This window comes from Orcinus orca, chromosome 11 (assembly GCF_937001465.1).
Source record: "Orcinus orca chromosome 11, mOrcOrc1.1, whole genome shotgun sequence".
Taxonomy (NCBI): domain Eukaryota; kingdom Metazoa; phylum Chordata; class Mammalia; order Artiodactyla; family Delphinidae; genus Orcinus; species Orcinus orca.
In genome coordinates, this window is record NC_064569.1 from 43,926,519 (window position 1) to 43,945,700 (window position 19,182).

General features: G+C 40.4%; 1 protein-coding gene across 1 annotated transcript in view; it reads right to left on the reverse strand.

Moving 5' to 3' along the window:
• Positions 1-3,192: 3,192 nt before the first annotated feature.
• Positions 3,193-19,182, reverse strand: part of TESPA1 (thymocyte expressed, positive selection associated 1) — a 39,880-nt gene continuing 23,890 nt past the window's right edge. The window contains exons 8-11 of the mRNA XM_033436107.2: positions 18,832-19,040; positions 16,471-17,267; positions 15,216-15,309; positions 3,193-3,759 (exon numbers count right to left, since the gene is read on the reverse strand). Of these exons, the coding sequence (XP_033291998.1) occupies positions 3,554-3,759; positions 15,216-15,309; positions 16,471-17,267; positions 18,832-19,040 (1,306 nt within the window). The 3' untranslated portion in view covers positions 3,193-3,553. The remainder of the gene's footprint in view (positions 3,760-15,215; positions 15,310-16,470; positions 17,268-18,831; positions 19,041-19,182) is intronic.

The following is a 19,182-nucleotide window of genomic DNA, read 5'->3' on the forward strand; positions in this document are numbered from 1 at the left end:
AACTCTGAAAGCTCATACCCTCTCCAAACCAGCTAAGCACCTCTGGTCCCTTTATCCCCATTCCAGTGGTCCCTCTCCCCACTCTTCCACCCAGCAGCCTCCAGAGGCCTTCATGTAGTCCAGAAAAGCCATCTCCTAAAGCCTTTTCCACCCACATTACTTTCCTTTGAACCAGCTCCCTGTAATGACCCTGTCTTTCCCCAGCCTATACTTAGAATTCACTTAGAAACTGCAATTCGTATATGGACACTTGTCACTTTGCCATGTGGGGCTGCAAGTATGAGCAGCCTGCTTCTTGTGGGTGTCCTACATCCCAGATTGGCTCCTCTCCTTTCACAGGGTTTCCTAGGTGACCCAGGATGGCAGTGAGGGCAATGGGGGTGAGGTGGGAGTAGCTGTGGCAGAGAGAAATCAGCATTGAAAGGGTGTTAGAGATTAATCTCCAAAATATACCAACAACTCACGCAGCTCAGTGTCAAAAAACAAACAACCCAATCAAAAAATGGGCAGAAGATCTAAATAGACATTTCTCCAAAGAAGACATATAGATGGCCAATAAGCACATGAAAAGATGCTCATCACTGCTAATTATTAGAGAAATGCAAATCAAAACCACAATGAGGTATCACCTCACACCAGTCAGAATGGCCATCATCAAAAAGTCTACAAATAACAAATGCTGGAGAGGGTGTGGAGAAAAGGGAACCCTCCTACACTGTTGGTGGGAATGTAAATTGGTAAAGCCACTATGAAGAACAGTATGGAGGTTCCTTAAAAAACTAAAAATAGAACTACCATATGATCCGGCAGTCCCACTCCTGGGCATATATCTGTAGAAAACCATAATTCGAAAAGACACATGCACCCCAGTGTTCACTGCAGCACTATTTACAATAGCCAGGACATGGAAGCAACCTAAATGTCCATCAACAGAGGGATGGATAAAGAAGATGTGGTATATATATATATATATTCCATTGTGTGTGTATACACACACACAAATGGAATATTGCTCAGTCATAAAAAAGAACGAAATAATGCCATTTGCAGCAACATGGATGGACCTAGATATTGTCATACTGAGTGAAGTAAGTCAGACAGAGAAAGATAAATATCATATGATATTGCTTATATGTAGAATCTAAAAAAATGATACAATGAACTTATTTACAAAACAGAAATAGAGTCACAGATGTAGAAAACAAACTTATGCTGACCAGTGGAGGAGAAAGGATGGGGAGGGATAAATTGGGAGATTGGGATTGACATATACACACTACTATATATAGAATAGATAACTAATAAGGACCTACTGTATAGCACAGGGAACTCTACTCAATACTCTGTAATGGCCTATATGGCAAAAGAATCCAAAAAAGAATGGATAAGTTTCCCCAGTTTCTGTGGGAGGGTAGGAGCCTAACTTAGGGGTGGGGGGAGGAGGGCTAGTTCCAAGTTGCAAAACTACCTCCTGTCAAGAAGATACCAGAAAGTTTACTTTTCCTTTGGGTAAGGACAATTAGCAAACAGAGGTGGTCTAAGAAGCCTGCACTATAGCTCTTAAAAACTCTCCAGCCCTTTGTTTCCACCCAGCTAGGCAACCAGACTGGTCTATGCTCTATGACTGGCAATAGTATCAAAATAAAATAGAGTTCTGTTTGCTCATAATATCTGGTATGATTTTTTTTTCTTTAACACTCATGGTTATCCTTTCTGTCTAATCCCTTTCTCCTGATCTTTGCTATGGTCGACTAAAAAATTATTCACAACCTAAAAATTGAGAGCTGTTTTTTTTAAAAATAAATTTATTTATTTACTTTTGGCTACATTGGGTCTACGTTGCTGCTCCTGGGCTTTTCTTTAGTTGCAGTGAGTGGGGGCTACTCTTTGTTGCAGCGCGCGGGCTTCTCATTGCGGTGGCTTCTCTTGTTGTGGAGCATGGGCTCTAGGCACACGGGCTTCAGTAGTTGTGGCACATAGCCTCAGTAGTTGTGGCGCACAGGCTTAGTTGCTCCGCGGCATGTGGAAATCTTCCGGGACCAGGGCTCGAACCCATGTCTCCCGCATTGGCAGGCGGATCCTTCACCACTGTGCCACCAGGGAAGCCCTGAGAGTTATGTTTTATTTGGCGGGAATTTTTAGGACTTCAAGCCTGGGAGGCAGAATCTCAAGTAATCTTCAGAGTACCGCTCTGAGGAGGCCAGGGAGGGGAGCTAGGATACACAGGAGTTTTGTAACAAAGCGCAGGTAGTCGGGAACATCAAAAGATTACTGTTAATTAAAGAAAACCAGATATGTCAAGTTAAGGAATTTCGTGCTTTTCTATGTATGAGAAGATGCAGGAATATGGGCTCACTGAAATCATTCCTTTGATATGCACCTCAGCTATCTGGGGCCAGTATCCTGTGTTTTCATATCCTGAGTTTCCTCAGGGCTCACCGACTCACATTGAAGGGCTGCAGTCACTGATGACTGTGACATCCTTTGTTTACTGGTATGGTAGGCAATATTCTAATTGTCTACCATACACTATCTTGCAGTGTATTAGGTAACCAAGTAATACATTACTGTAAGCGTGCGCGCGCGTGTGTGTGTGACCTCTCCCTCCCTACTAAAATTTTCTTCGAGAAGGAATATATCTAAAATATACCACATATAGCCTGGTAGAGTCCTGTCAGTGTTCAAGCTCTGTTTATTGACAAAACATTTTCCTTCTGACACAAACCACAACTGCTTATTCTTTTTTAAAAATGCCAAGGTTGGGCTTCCCTGGTGGCGCAGTGGTTGAGAGTCCGCCTGCCAATGCAGGGGACGCGGGTTCGTGCCCCGGTCCGGGATGATCCCACGTGCCGCAGAGCGGCTGGGCCCGTGAGCCATGGCCGCTGAGCCTGCACGTCCGGAGCCTGTGCTCCACAGCAGGAGAGGCCACAGCAGTGAGAGGCCCACGTACCAAAAAAAAAAAAAAAAAAAAAGCCAAGGTTTAAAAACATATTTTTATTTGTATTGTTTTCTGCCAGCAGAAAATACTGTGAATTTTTTGCAATGGCCAAGAGGAGGGATTCTGAATCCCGCTCATCTCTTTTCTTATGAAGATCCAAAATTTAGGATACAGGGAGAAAAGGGTTTTAGTGGGGAGGCTCCAAGAGTATCTCCTTGGATGAGGCCTCAAGAAGAAAAACAGGACACCTGTATGGTGGACGACTTCCTGGAATTTAATTGGGAGCACAGAGGGATGAATAGAGGCTCAGAGGGAATCCTACTGTAGGCTGCACCAAGGTTTCAGGGCCTGAAAGTGGGATTTGTGCTTCCTCATTTAGCTTGAGCCCTTTGAGAGTATTCCAGTAGCAACCCTTGTTCCTCAAATTTGATCATCCTTAAATCTTCTAACTGTCCTAGGCAGTGTCAAAGCTTGAGAGAAAATTAAGTATTTGTCCAGGTTACCACTGTCCCTATCATGTAGATCATGTATTCTAATACCCACAGAGTAGAAAAACCAAAGAGAAATGAAGTGACTGCCTAAGGTCTGTCTCTGTGCATGCTGTTCATGATAGCATCAGGATGGAGATTCCAAGTCTCTTACTCTGGTCTTCTGCCCGGTGTACCATGCTGCTTTTCTCCTACTGAGATTAGGAGTTTGTAGGGCCAGAGAGCAGGAGCTGGATATTGGAGGCCACACAGCCTCCTGCAAGAGGAGGTGGGAGTCAGGCTCTTCTATGAAGCTGCTGCCGTCAGAGCACGTGCTGTGGTGGTGGTAAAAGCCTGCAATGGGAATTTAAAAGAAACACATCATGCATTTTTTTAAAAATTGAAGTATAGTTGATTTACAATGTTGTGTTAGTTTCAGGTGTACAGCAAAGTGATTCAGTTATACATACATTCTTTTTCATTATAGGTTATTACAAGATATTGAATACAATTCCCTGTGCCATACAATAAGACCTTGTTGTTTATCTGTTTTATATATAGTAGTGTGTATCTGTTAATCCCAAACTCCTAATTTATCTCTCCCACTATCCCCTTTGGTAACCATAAGTTCGCTTTCTATGTCTGTGAGTTTGTTTCTATTTTGTGAATAAGTTCATTGGTATCATTTTTTAGATTCCACATATGTGATATCATATGATATTTGTCTTTGTCTGACTTACTTCACTTAGTATGATAATCTCTAGGTCCATCCATATTGCTGCAAATTGCATTATTTCATCCTTTTTTATGGCCGAGTATTATTTCATTGTGTATATATACCATATCTTCTTTATCCATTCATCTGTCTGTGGACATTTAGGTTGCTTTCATGTCTTGGCTATCGTAAATAGTGCTGCTATGAACACTGCTGTGCATGTATCTCTTTGAATTAGAGTTTTCACTGTATATATGCCCAGGAGTGGGATTGCTGGATCATATGGTAACATTATTTTTAGTTTTTAAAAGAACCTCCATACTGTTCTCCATAGTGCCCGCACCAATTTACATTCCCACCAACAGTGTAGGAGGGTTCCCTTTTCTCCACATCCTCTCCAGCATTTATGGTTTGTGGGTTTTTTAATGGTGGTCATTCCGACTGGTGTGCGGTGATACCTCATTGTAGTTTTCATTTGCATTTCTCTGATAATTAGTGAAACTGAGCATCTTTTCATGCACCTGTTGGCCACTTGTATGTCTTCTTTGGAGAAATGTCTATTTAGGTCTTCGGCTCATTTTTTGATTGGGTTGTTTGTCACATCATGCATCTTTTTTTTTTTTGCGGTACGCGGGCCTCTCACTGTTGTGGCCTCTCCCGTTGCGGAGCACAGGCTCTGGACGCGCAGGCTCAGCGGCCATGGCTCACGGGCCCAGCCACTCCGCGGCACGTGGGATCTTCCCGGACTGGGGCACGAACCCGTGTCCCCTGCATCGGCAGGCGGGCTCTCAACCACTGCGCCACCAGGGAAGCCCACATCATGCATCTTTGAGACAACTTTGTGTACTGGATTGGTAGAAACTTTTATACCCTACCTGGGGAAATGTTTCTCACTACTGTAAGTAATATTTACAGTTATTATTAGCAGCAGCAGCAATGGGATCAAAAAGTCATGTGACTTAGGCTTTCTGCTCTTCTCACCATGAAATGAGATTCCTGAAAAAGTTCACTTCTTAATGTTTAGACTTATAAAAGTATACCTATGCTTTTACTCTTATTCTTTTGTATAGACTGCTGAGCACTGCTGGAGAAAATGACAAAATTATTCCCAATCCATGTTCTGCACCTTGAGCTGAGCCCTAATGCTATTCACCAATCGACTATTAATACATATTTCTATTAATAAATATTATTCTTGTCCTTTCTCCATAGTGGTGATCTCAAATCTTTATGATCCTCCTCAAATTTCTTGCCTCATGCTTTTAATGATGACCCAACAGGAAAAAGAGAGAAACCAGTAAGCATATATTTCTTGACCTCCTCTCCAGACAACCAATGTAACTGTATTCACACCTGTCCTTTTTCCTTTCCTCTAAACTCTGGCAACCCCCATCTGTTCTCTGTATAATGAGTTTTGTTTTGTTTGTTTTGTTTTTAGATTCCACATAGAAGTGCAATCATATGGTATTTGGCTTCTCTGTCAGACTGATTTCCTTTAGCATAATACTTTTTTAAAGACGTTTTTATTGGAGTATAATTGCTTTACAATGGTGTGTTATTTTCTGCTCTATAACAAAGTGACATATACATATATCCCCATATCTCTTCCCTCTTGCATCTCCCTCCGTCCCACTCTCCCTAGCCTACCCTTCTAGGTGGTCACAAAGCACTAAGCTGATCTCCCTGTGCTATGTGACTTCTTCCCACTAGCTATCTATTTTACATTTGGTAGTGTATATATGTCAATACCACTCTCTCACTTTGTCCCAGCTTACCCTTCCCCCTTCCCGTGTCCTCAAGTCCATTCTCTAGTAAGTCTGCGTCTTTATACTCTTGAGGTCCATGTATGTTGTTGAAAATGGTAAGATTTCTTTTTTTTAATGGCTGAGTAGTATTCCACTGTATACATATACCACCTCTTCTTTATCCATTTATCCATTGATGGACACACGTTGTTTCCATATCTTGGCTATTGTAAATAGTGCTGCCATGAACACAAGGGTGCATGTATCTTTTCAAATTAGTGTTTTCATTTTATTTGGCTAAACACTCAGAAAAGCAATTACTGGTAGTTCTAATTTTAATTTTTTGAAGAACCGCCATACTGTGTTCCATAGCAGCTGCATCAATTTACACTCCCATCAGCAGTTCATGAGGGTTCTCTTTTTTCCACATCCTTGCCAACACTTGATATTTGTTGTCTTTTTTACCATTTTGACAGGTGTGAGGTGCGATCACATTGTGGTTTTGACTTGCATTAGTGACGTTGAGCATCTTTCCATGTGCCTATTGACCTGATCTGTATGTCTTCCTTGGAAAAACGTCTATTCAGATCCTGCTTATTTTTTAAATAGATTGTTTGTTTTTCTTATTAATTGAGTTATATGAGTTCTTACATACTTTGGATATTAACCGCTTATTGGGTATATGATTTGAAAATATCTTCTCCCATTCAGTTGGTTGCCTTTTTATTTTGTTGATGGTTTCCTTCACTGTGCAGAAGCTTTTCAGTTTGATATAGTCCTATGTATTTACTTTTCCTTTGTTTCCATTGTTTCTGGAGTCAGAGCCAAAAAAAAAATATTGCTAAGATCAATGTTAAGGAGCCTACTGCCTATGCTTTTTTTTTCCTCGGATTTTTATGATTTCTGGTTTTACATTCAAGTCTTTAATCCATTTTGAGTTCATTTTTATGTATGGTGTAAGATAGTGGTCCAGTTTCATACTTTTGCATGTGGTTGTCTAGTTTTCGCAACATAATTTATTGAAGAGACTCTTCTTTCTTCACTGTATCTTCTTGCCTCCTTTGTTATAAATTGGTTAACCATACCTGGGTGGGTTTATTTCTGGGCTCTCTTATCTGTTGCATCAATCTGTTTTTATGCCAATGCCATATTGTTTTTATTACTATAGTTTGGTAGTATAGTTTGAAATCAGGGAGTGTGATGCCTCCAGCTTTGTTTTTCTTTCTCAAGATTGCTTTGGCTGCTCAGGATCTTTTGTGATTCCATATAAATTTTATGATTGTGTATTTGATTTATGTGAAAAATACCCTTGGTATTTTGAAAGAGATTGTACTGAATCTGTATATAGCTTTGGGTAGTAAGGAAGTTTTAATAATATTAATTCTTCTACTCCATGAGCATAAAATATCTTTCCATTTATTTGTGTTTTCTTCAATTCTTTCATTAATGTCTTATAGTATTCAGTGTAGAGGTCTTTCACCTCCTAGGTTAAATTTATTCTAGGTATTTTAATTTACTTTATGATGCAATTATAAATGGGGTTGTCTTCTTAATTCTCTTTCTGATAGCTCATTGTTAGTGTTTAAAAATGCAACAGACTTTTGTATATCAATTTTGTATCCTGCACCTTTACTGAATTTGTTTATTAGTTCTCACAGGTTTTTGGAGGAGGCTTTAGCGTTTTCCATATATAAAATCATGTCATCTGCAAATAGTAACAATTTTACTTCTTTCTTTCCAATTTGGATGCCTTTTATTTCTTTTTCTTGACTAATTGCTCTGGCTAGGACTTCCAGTACTATGTTGAATAAAAGTGGTGAGTGTGGTCACCCCTTCCTTGCTCCTTATCTTAGAGGAAAAGCTTTCAGCTTTTTGCCATTGAGTGTGATGCTGGCTGTGGGCTTGTCATATATGGCCTTTATTATGCTAAGTCATGTTCCCTCTATGCCCACTTTGTTGACAGTTTTGATATATTTAAGTTGATAGCAAGTTAAGTTTGAATGCATTCTAAAACTCTATATTTTAACGCCCCCATCCAAATTTTGTGGGTTTTATTTTTATTTATTTTTGTTTTTTAATTGAAGTATAGTGGATTTGCAATGTTGTACAAATCTCTGCTGTACAGCTAAGTGACTCAGTTTTACACATTATACATTCTTTTAAAATATTCTTTTCCATTATGGTTTGTCCCAGGAGATTGGATATAGTTCCCTCTGCTATATAGTAGTTGTTTCACATTTTGTGTTTTTGATGTCACATTTTACATCTTTTTATTTTGTGTACCTCTTACCTAATTATTTTAGTTCTAGTTATTTTTACTGCTTTTGTATTTTAACCTTCATACTGGATTTATAAGTTATTAATCCACTACCTTTAATATATATTTACCTTTACCAGTGAGATTTTCACTTTCATATGTTCTCTTGTTAGTAATTAGTGCCCCCTTTTTTCAGCTTAATGAAGGTTCTTTAACATTTACTGCAAGACTGGTTTAGTGGTGATGAACTCCTTTAGCTTTTGTTTGCCTGGAAAGTTCTTTATCTTCTTTTCAATTCTAAATGATTACCTTGCTGGGTAGAGTATTAACTGGTTGGAAGTTTATTTCTTTCAGCACTTTGAATATATCAGGCCACTCCCAGCCTACAGTTTTTGCTGAGAAATCGGCTGACAGTCTTATGGAGGTTAGCTTCTGCATAACAAGTTGTTTTTCTCTTGCTATTTTTAAGATTCTCTCTTTATCTTTAATGTTTGACATTTTAATTATAATCTTGGTGTGGCTCTCTTTGGGTCCATCTTGTGTGGAACACTCTGGGCTTCTTGGATCTAGACAGATCCAGACATCTAGTCTGTTTCCATCACCAAGTTAGGGACATTTTCAGCCATTATTTCTTCAAATATGTTTTCTGCCCCTTTCTCTCTTCCCCTTCTGGTACCCCTACAATTCAAATGTTATTCCTCTTGATGTTGCCTCATAGGTCCTTTAAGCTATCTTCACTTTTTAAATTTCTTTGTTCTTTTTGCTGGTCTCTTGGGTGAGTTCCACTGCCATGTCTTCCAGATCACTGATTCTTTCTTCTGCTTCATCTAGTGTGCTGTTGAACACTGCTAGTGTACATTTCAGTTCAGTTATTGTATTCTTCAAACCTGTGATGTTTGTTTTCTACTTTCTTTTATTATCTATAACTTTGTTTAAAGTTCTCACTGTGTTTATCCATTCTTCTCCTGTGTTTGGTGAGCACTTTAATGACCATTACTTTGAACACTTTATCAGGTAAATTACTTGTCTCTATTTCATTAAGGTGTTTTTTTTCTTTTCCCTGGGTTTTTATCTTGTTCTTTCATTTGAAACATATTCTTTGACTCCTCATTTTTGCTTGACTCTCTGTGTTGTTTCTATGTGAAATAGCTACGTCTCCCAGTCTTGAAGGAATGGCCTTGTGTAGGAGATGAACCTTATCATTTAACCTTTCCCTAGCTTGTTGTCTCTCAAACATTTGTGTTTGTCTAAGCAGCCTGATTTATTCTGGGTAGGTCCCAGTTGTTGAGAATGTGCCAGGACCTCCGAGTGTCCTAGAGGAGGGATCTCAGTTTGGGGCTGATTGAAAGTTAGACCTTCAGGCAGCAGCTTTTAAGATATGCAAATATATAAGGTCCTGTAGGACTGAAATTGTAGACTCTGCTGGCATCAAGACCAAGAACCCGGAGGTGTCCCTTTGAGAATGTTGCAAAATTCTGGGCTCCAGTTGAGTGTATAAGCACCTTTCTGGGAGGTACTGGTGAGCTGTAGTGAAGTCAAGTGAGAGTACTGGCTAATGTTCCCTGAGAACACTTCTGTAGCACCTAGATGTGTGGTTAACTTGAACTCTACTTCTCAGGCTGATGCTCCAGGACAAGTAAATAGGCCTTTTGCATGGGAAGACTGGGGGTTGTTTCAGTCTGCTGTCTGTGCAGTGCCCTGCGGGTGGTAGCCTGCCAAGAACTATCTCTCTAATTGTTTCAGACCTGTGGAGCCCAGAAAGGCAATCCTACTGGCCATCAGAACTAGGTTGACTCAAGGAGCATTCCCTGTGTGGGCTGTGCTCACCTGGCCACTTTGGTAGGGCCATGGGGGTGTAGTGCGCAGGGGCAGGTCACTCACCTGGCAGGTTAAAACATGTCTCTTTAGGAAACTTGTAAATTCTTTGTTTCTTTGAAATGTATGTAAATCTTTTTTAAAGGCTAAATAAGCCCCTTGAAACCTTTACAAACCAGAAATGTCTCTCTCAAGGATATGGAAGCCATTGCTTTGAAATGTATCAAGGATCATAGAACCCCCATCTCCCAGTCCCCAGTCTAACTTAGATGCCTGGCTCCAACTGCAAAACCACGAACTGCCATAAAAACATGAGAGGTATTTATTATTCCTTTGGCTAAAGGCAATAAGCTAATATGGTTGGCCACCTCAGTTACCAGGTGAATCTAGGATGAACTATGTGTGAAAAATGGTGCTGTCAAGTCCTCTTACTTGAGGACTAGTTATTGTTTGTTTTGACAACATGTATGTAATGGGTTGTATCTTCTTGGATATATAAGAGGGTAAGACCCCTTTCTGTCTCTGCAATCTCTTTAGCACACCCTTTGCCTGTGATGCACATCATATTCTGGTGTAATGTTTATTCAAAAACATAACTTTTTTCTTTCTCTTATACCTTTCCGGAGAGGGATTCTGGGGTGGCAGAAGGTTTTGTTTTTAATTATATTTACCCCACAGACACAAAACAACCTTGGTAAGAAATGTAAATGAGGCAGCAAAATAATTATCACATTCTCATAGTCCTCTTTCTCTTTCCTCTCCCTTTTCTTGTCTCTCTCTACACTTCCTATCTGATAGTTCCTCTTGAGAATTTATTTTGGTATAAAAATAACTGTGCCCAGGGTCATCATCTATAAAATGGGGAACAATAAAGCAACCTATATCACAGGATTAAATGATTTAATTCCCACAGAGTGCTAAGGATAGTGTATGACATGTAATAAGCACTATATATATTTGTTATTGTTAATATTATCATATGGCAAAATCTTTCATCAAGGAGCAAGTCTGTAGCTACCGGCTCACAGAGTTTCCACCAAGTACAGACAGATAGTGTGTTGAGTTACCCACCATTTGGGATTATCTCAGACTAGTTTTCTTCTTTATCCTGTGCTCTGCACCAGCCTCCCCACCTAATCCTTCCTGACTCTTCTCCCACTGCTGCTAGCAGTGTTGATAATAAAATGAAACCTCTCACTTCTAGATATGATCACTTCACAAACAGGATATATATTATGCTGTACTACCTCAGATCTGGTAAAAGAAACAACAACAACAAAATAAAAATAAAAATATTCTCCTTAGCAATGCTTCTCATAAATGTGGTAAAGGTCAAATGATTTAAATTTCAGCAACAGGGCACCAATAAAAGGGCCATGAAGTTGAAATTCTTGAGCAAGGTGCAAATTATGAGGGATGAGTGTCATTCTTTGCCAGGAACTTGGAGGAAGATTAAGACTTCTCTGGAAGAGACTAAAAGATGGAGTGGGAGGGATGAAAGCTGATAGCTAGGAACAAGATCCTCTTTTAACAGAAAATGTGCCCTTGTGCTAATTACAGAAAGGTGCTCATCTTATATAGATAAATTAGGGGAAAAAAATAAACTCTCTCTCAGTAGAAGAAGACCCTTGAGATTATGGAAGGTAAGCTCAGTAGAGCTGGGTTCCAACCCCTATTTGCCTCTTCAAGTGAGTGTCTTTGTGAAATATGAGGACCACACCACTAGACACAGCTGCTGGCTGGGTGCTGCTACCACTTTCTATCCATGCTTGCACCTCTCCTATGCTTGACAACAAGTAGTAGATTAACACCTGGGACTAGATACAGAGATCCTGGGAGATAATTACAGATCCTGGAAGGGGCAGTAGATCTGAGGAACTGTCCCACCTAGTTCTGCCTTTGATGGTGGTGAGTGAATTTCCCTATCCGTGTTCCTTATGCAGTCTTTAATCTTGCCAGTGCTGAGCTGTTTTCATAGCTACTTCCCACTCCATGTGATCTCTTAAAGGATGATAGAGGAGTGGATTGAGAGAGATAGCTTATAGCTTTGTGAGAAGATTAATAAAGAAACTCATAGAACATTGGAATGATTTGGGAACCACTGTGACCCCCTGCCTCAGCTGAAGTCTGTGTCAGTGAAGAAGAGATCTCTCATTTTTCTAGGGGAATCATAAAAGGAAAATCTATGAAATCACCTCCTCATTTACCTGAGAGGCTAAGTGCATTGAATTTCTAAAGTTACTGTGTTTCATTGAATCTGATAAAACATTGTTTGTAAGACATAATTAATTTTGTATTCCATTAAGAAGACAAATATATGTATTTTATATATATATATATATATATACACACACACACACACACACAAGTATATTGGTTGACACTGCCAACTGTTAGACTCATTCTATTTCAGAGATATTCAAGTGCAGAAAAATGTACATCTTAGAATAAGTGAAATATAGCATCTCTAAACACAGTAACTCCTGCTGTAATGAAATCCCATCACCTAGCAGAAAATGGAGTCTAGTTACATCTAGTTACTTATTTGAAATGTTTAACTCCTAGAAACTTCCTCCCTGGCAACTCAATTCCAATCTTTCTGTATACTGACCTTTAGTCAAAGATGGGACGTTTGTGAGAGGAACTGACGTTTTGGGTATTACATGAATTGTCCAGAAAGGTATAATCATATAGATCCTACAAAGCCTGCTTTGCTGGACAAATCGTCATTTTCTTGTGCGAGGCTGACATCTGCTGGACAAGTAACACTTGAGCAAAGCTTTGTTTTGCTATTTTAGACTAAATTAAAATTTTTGGCAGGGAAACCTAGCTGTGGTGCATATACTCCACATTTTCTATTCGAACTTGATAAGTTTAGCAGTTAATTTTCTTTTCAAATTTTGTATGCTGTGGCTGAGTTTCAATGAGCTTTAGAATGACAGCTTACCCTCGGGGCAACTTTAATATGTGAGGATAAAGCCCTTTAATTAAACTAGTCTTTCTTAACCCTCATGGGGTGTCAGAATCACTGTCTGTGAGAGACTGTTTATAAAGATGGCCACAGCAACCCTCCCATTCCACACTGCCTTTTCACAGTGTGACTTTGCCACTCCTATTTAAAAAGTAAAGTCTGTTTTCCTTCCTTTTGAATCTAGGTTGGCTTTGTGCTTTGATTTCAGCAATAACATGTGGTAGAGGGGGCACTGTACAACTTAAAACGTATCCTTAAAAAGAGCCATTGCAACTTCAGTTTTTGCTGAACATCCACGTAAGAAAGACAAGTTAGACTACTGAAGAATGACTCACCACATGGAGAGAGTGCCTGCCTGCCTGCCTGACAGTCAGCAGAGAGATTCAGCACCAAGGCTAGCGCCAATAGGGTGAGTCCATTTAGACCTTCTAGTCCAGCCCAGTCAACTAGCCAAAAACAGCTGCATAAGTGAACCCAGATGAACCAAGCAGAAGAATCCCCCCCCAGTAAACCCACTAAACAGCAAGAAATAATAAATAAGTTTTCCTTTAAGTCACTACATTTGGGGTGGCTTATTATGCAAAAATAGGTAACTGCTAACACTAGGAAACTTCTAAAGAAGAATAAACAATAATGCCCAAGTCCAAACCTAAGAGATTTGTATTTAATTTTATTAGGTGGAGTCCAGGAAATAGCAATTTTTTAAAAAGCCTGTAAGATTGGGATTCACTGATCTAAATATTTTGCGCATGATTACCTTTTCTAAAATCAGTAGCAGCGGCAACAGCAACGTCGTAACGGTTATTCCAGCATGGTGCATTACCTACACAAACTCTCTGTAAGGTTTCATGGGAGCAAACAAAGTTAAGTGAGTTTGGCAAGATTATTGAGCTAGTAGGAGGTAGGTCATTTGACTCCATATCTTAAATTTTTTCAACTACATATAGTAGATTGCTGTCTTCTGACATTTACCTCTTTTGTGAGTGACTGATACATACAAGCTATATATCTGGAGATGAAAGTTATGGGTAGGAGAGAACGTAGAGTGATTAGGACCCTAAACCCACAGATAATTAGAATTAAAGGAGTTAGAATCACAAAGACCTTTGTGATTCTGGACCAGTAACAATGAAATTTTGGTGTTAAACAAAAAGCTATTGGACTAGGAAGTGCAGTAAATAGTACTAAGACGTTCAAAATGGAGGGAACCCTAAGCAAGATGATTCATTTACTTAATTCAAGAAATATTTCAATTCTTCCTATCTTGGGAAAATCATTACCTCTGATGCCATATTCTCTGTGGTCCTAGCGGATAGGCAGTTGAAGTACCAGGAGATTAATTTCTGCTTAGTTTAAATAATAAATCTTTAGTCAAAATTTTCAAAAAATAAAGGAAAGCTCTGAAAGAGTTAATACTCGAAATTCATATCTAGAGGAAAGACATTTTAGCTGCAATAACTACCTACGTGAGATTCATTGTCCTTCTCTGAGGAGAGAAGGAGAGCTATGTACATCAGACCCTAGCTGCAGAATGGAACTCAGAGCCTAAATGAACATACATGTGAGATACATTGAGGACTCTTGCCTCAGTCCTATGATTTGGGCTGATTAGAAAGTAGCTAAAAGCAGGTGCTGGGGTATAAATCTCCATGGTTGGTCTTCATCTGGTTGGTCTTCACCTGTTGCAAACTACAATGCTTCTCAAACTTCAATGTGCAAGTAAATCACCTAAGGATCTTCATAAAATTTGATCCATTAGGTCGGGGGTGGGGAAGGGCTGGGATTCCACATTTCTAACAAAATCCCAAATGATGCTAATACTGCTGATCTGCAGACTACATTTTGAATATTAAGGTTACACAGAATTTTCCCCCCGAGCAACAGTTCTCAGACTGTGATCACCAGACCAACAGCATTGACATCACTTGAGAATTTGTTAGAAATGCAAATTCCTAGGCCCTGTCCAGATCTATTCAATCAGAAACTCTGGGAGTTGGGACCCAGCCATCTGTAGTGTCACAAGCCCTCCAGGTGATTTTGATGCTAAAGTTTGAGAACCACTGATCTAGAAAAGTATTTATCCAGCCATAATAGAATTACACTAGGAGCTTTAAAACAAAAAAAATCAGTCCCTGGGCTCCATGCCATACCAATTAAATCAGAAGGCAGGATGTGGGACACTTCACTGTGAGTATTTTTAAAAATCTTCCCATGTGCTTACAATGTGCAGTGAGGTTTGAGAAACACACACACACACACACACACACACACACACGAGAGAGAGAGAGAGAGATCCACTTCACTTACTTCCTGAGTCTTTGCCAGCAAAAGTCTGGTACAGGTGGTGGTTTCTGGATCTGCTGGGCCAGTGGCTCTCTTCCTCCTCACTGTTGCTTTGCACCTGTAACCAAGATCCCGGCAGAACTCAGTCAGTGCCAGTGTTGGAGAAAAGTGCAGAATGGCAGATAGCTGTAAGGGAAAGAGGCTGAATGTACTTGAGAGACTTGGCCTCTTCTCTTGTGGTAGGAGTCTGGTAGTGAGGAAGGCAGGAACAGCTCTACATTCAATGAGAGGTGACATACATGCAAATGACACTGCAAATCATCATGGCTTCTCTTTGTGGCAAGGATCTGAGGGGCTTTTCCTCGAGACTCTAGCACTTGATGGCAGTACTGTCCATAGACCCAGGCAAGAAGAATTCCAAGTTTTAGAGAGCTCATGGGATGAAGAGTTGGTGGACCTAGAGGATGTGTCCACTTTGATCTTGTACTACCCCTTCTAGACCATGCTCTGGATACCCAGAATACCCCCAAATGCTATTCAAATGGCCCCAAGCCTGTTTCAGGGAAATGCATTGGCTTTGCCTCGTGTCTGTTCTCTCAAAGACCAGCCTTTCTCCTAGTGTATGCACTCCCAGGCCTGAGTGATGACTAATGGTGGTTATATGTGTGGGTAGGGGGTTTGTGGCATTTGTATATGCAGGCTGGGGTGTTCACATATGTAGTGCAAAATCCCTTATGGTGCAGGGCAGATCTGGCCATGGGAAGAGAAGGGGACAGGATGGGGAGGGTCTCTGCCCACACTGCCATGTTCTAGCACTGAAGTCCTAAGAGTGAGAATTCTAGATTTGAACCTGAACTTCTAGGACTTTGCGGTTACATGCTTGTCAAGGTAGAAGAGAAGATTTTATTTAATCATGTTTAGCCTAGTGTGTAACCTCTATCTGTACTCTTGTGTGGATCCCACAAATGACAGGGGCAGGTGTGCTTGATGAGAAACTTCAGTGAAGATCAGATTAGATAAGGAATTAGAAAAATAGTGCTAGAAACCTGGGCACTCTTAAGAAACCAGGCTCATTTCTTTTTCTCCCTCCTTGTATATTAACCCATTCCCAAAGGTTTCTGAATATAATTCAAGAATTGAAAAAATAAAACAAATAAATAAATAAATAGAAAAGAATTGATATATCTGGCAAGGAAAACGAGCCTGGATTTCCTTTACCCAAGGGAAGGAATCCAGAGCCTTTCTCTGCCAGCCTCTCCCTCACTTTCAACCCACTCACCTCCAAGTCCAAAGTGTCCTGCAGCTGCTGGGTTAGAGATCGGTGCAGTTCTGTTCTCTCTTGGCCCTGTTTCCATTTCTGTTGGATGGTGGACAGGTCCAGTGATTTAACCTTCCTGCCCATGGGATTCTTCTGAAACAGACTCTTTCTTGCTCTGCTCTTTCTTTTCCAGAAGGTCTCATCCTTGGCTGAATGGGCTTCCTTACTGGTGGCTTGTAGACCCCACAGCTGTCTCTTTACCTGTGCAGGGTCTGTGCTCCACTGTAGATCTGCTCTGGGCAGAGAATGTGTGCAACAGGGGTTAGAATCCAGAGTTTCTGATGGTTCTTGCAATGTGGACATCCCCTGCTGTGTTTCCTCTTTAAAGCAGAGGGCACATGGACAGGAAGAAGTGGGCAGCTTTGTACCCCTGATGGGGGGCACAGGATCTCCCTGTGGGACTGGCCCAAACCCAGGGTCTTGCTGGAGGACCAACTTCTCTCCTCGCACTCTGTCCATCACTTCCCACACCACCTGGTCTAAACTGTTCCTTTTGGGGGTGTGGTCGGGTGGTGACAGCCTATCTCGTGGGCATGTATACAGGCACATCTTGGAGATGGCTTTCCGGAGACGCTCTCTGGGTGAGTGAGGTTCAGGTTCTGGGGCCAGAATCTTGATGGATGGCACATCAGTTGCGTTGCAATTCCAGAACATGTGGGATGGTGTGAACTTTTGGACAGGGGTCTTAGATACGTAGGAGTAGAGACAGAAGAAGGCATCGGCGGTGACGGCCAGTGTTTGCACTTGCTTAAACCTGCCTGAGTGCAAGGGTTGAAGATGGTGAGTCTAGGGGTCATCAGCAAATTACTTCTTGAATCTTTCCCTTCAATAGCCTTCCTAAAACCCAAAATTCAGAAAGAAGGTGCCATTTTCCCTACCAGCGTTTCTCCCATTTAGATTTCTGACACCCAGGATTCTTTCTTGACCTTGACTTTTTGACTCCCTATCCCAAATAGTCCAAAACTTAATTCTATAGGGGATGAAAAATTTTTCTGTATCTTGATTTAGCATATCCTTTCTGCTGTCAGTATACAATGGTCTCTATCACTGTGTTTGCCTTAGATGACAAACATGACTAAAAAGGGCAAAACTAACATTATTTTCTTAGTAAGAAAACTTTAGGGTTATAGAAGTCTTCTTTGATAGCAGCAAATTTGAGGGATAGCAATTACTAGGCAATGGACAGGGGTAGAGAAATTTAGATGAACTATATCATTTCTGCTAGACTTTGCTTCTCAAAGTGTGGCCAGTAGTCCAGTAGCATTGGCATTACTTGGGAATTTATTGCAAATACAGACTCTCAGACTGTAACCCACACATTTACAATATCCTTCAGTAATTCATACATACACCCATGTTGGAAAAGCACTGTGATAAACCATATATCCCTTAAACTGTAAGTGTCCTAAAGGCAAGAATCATGTTTCTCTTGCCTAGCTGCTGTTCTTCCAGAATTTAACAACTAATTATGTACTTGGCACATAAAATAAATTCAATAAATCATCCTCAATCTTTAGTGTGCGTAAGAATCATCTAAAGTGCTTGTGCAAATACTCCAACTCAAAATCCTTGTTCCAGCAGGTGGAGCTCAGAAGCGTAGTTTTACCAAGTTTTTAAGTTGAATCTGTTGCAAAGAATCTGAAACAGCACTGTCAGAAACACTATGTTGGGGGGCTGTAAAACAATATAATTTGAAATATATTGTAACATATAGAATAAAATAGAGACTTTTATCCCTCATCCAGGTAGAGAAGCCCTCTCATATCTTTCCTTAGTATGGAATTGGGACAACTTAAACCATTGTTTCCCTAGACGTGGTCTAAGTATTATACATAAGAATCATCGGCGTGCTTACTTAACATAAATATTCCTGAGCCCTTCCTTCTCTGGAAGAAAAGCCTATGACTATGAATGTTTTATTAACTCCTGCACAATTTAACATAATTAACAGAACCACTGCCCTAAATGGAAATGATTTTAATGTAGTGGCTATAAATGGGGAACATTCAATAATTCCAACTGAGAAATAGAAAATGGGGACAAGATTTAAAGACATTGTTCCTATTTGATTCAGCTAAAAGAGAGAAGATCTAAAGAAAGTAACAGTGATATGAGGTCTCTTGAAGACAATTTCTTCAAGAGAGAGAAGAGAAGTCAAAGTTCTCTATCTTCACTGAAGACAGCATAGGAAGAAACAGACACAAGAGACAAAGGGTCGAGTGAAGCTGACCAAGAGAAAGTAGTATTTAGAGCCACCGATCCCTGTTGTGAATGACTGCAGGCTGGGAGAGAAGTTGAGCTTATATCTGTGGTAACACTCACTGGCCAGCATGAGGCACGGGTCTTCCATCTCAATCCTCCGCACCTGGGACTTCAGGAAGAGCTGGAAATCAATGCCTTTGGCCTGAGACGGAGTGGTGAAAAATCGGGCAGGAATTCGAGAAGTGTCTTTGTGGTCCTCCTGGCCAAAGCCCAGACTGAAAAGGACATCTTCTGCATCTTCTTGCACCTTGTCCAGAATCTCTGAGATGCTGCAAAGAGGGGGTTTGGGTAAACAAGCAAAGCTTTGAGACACAGGGTAATCCAGAGTTATCCAATAAAAGTGCCAGGAGACTGAGATACCTTTCTGGCCATTTCTCCATCTACCACTGTGACTGAGAAAAGCTTTCACTG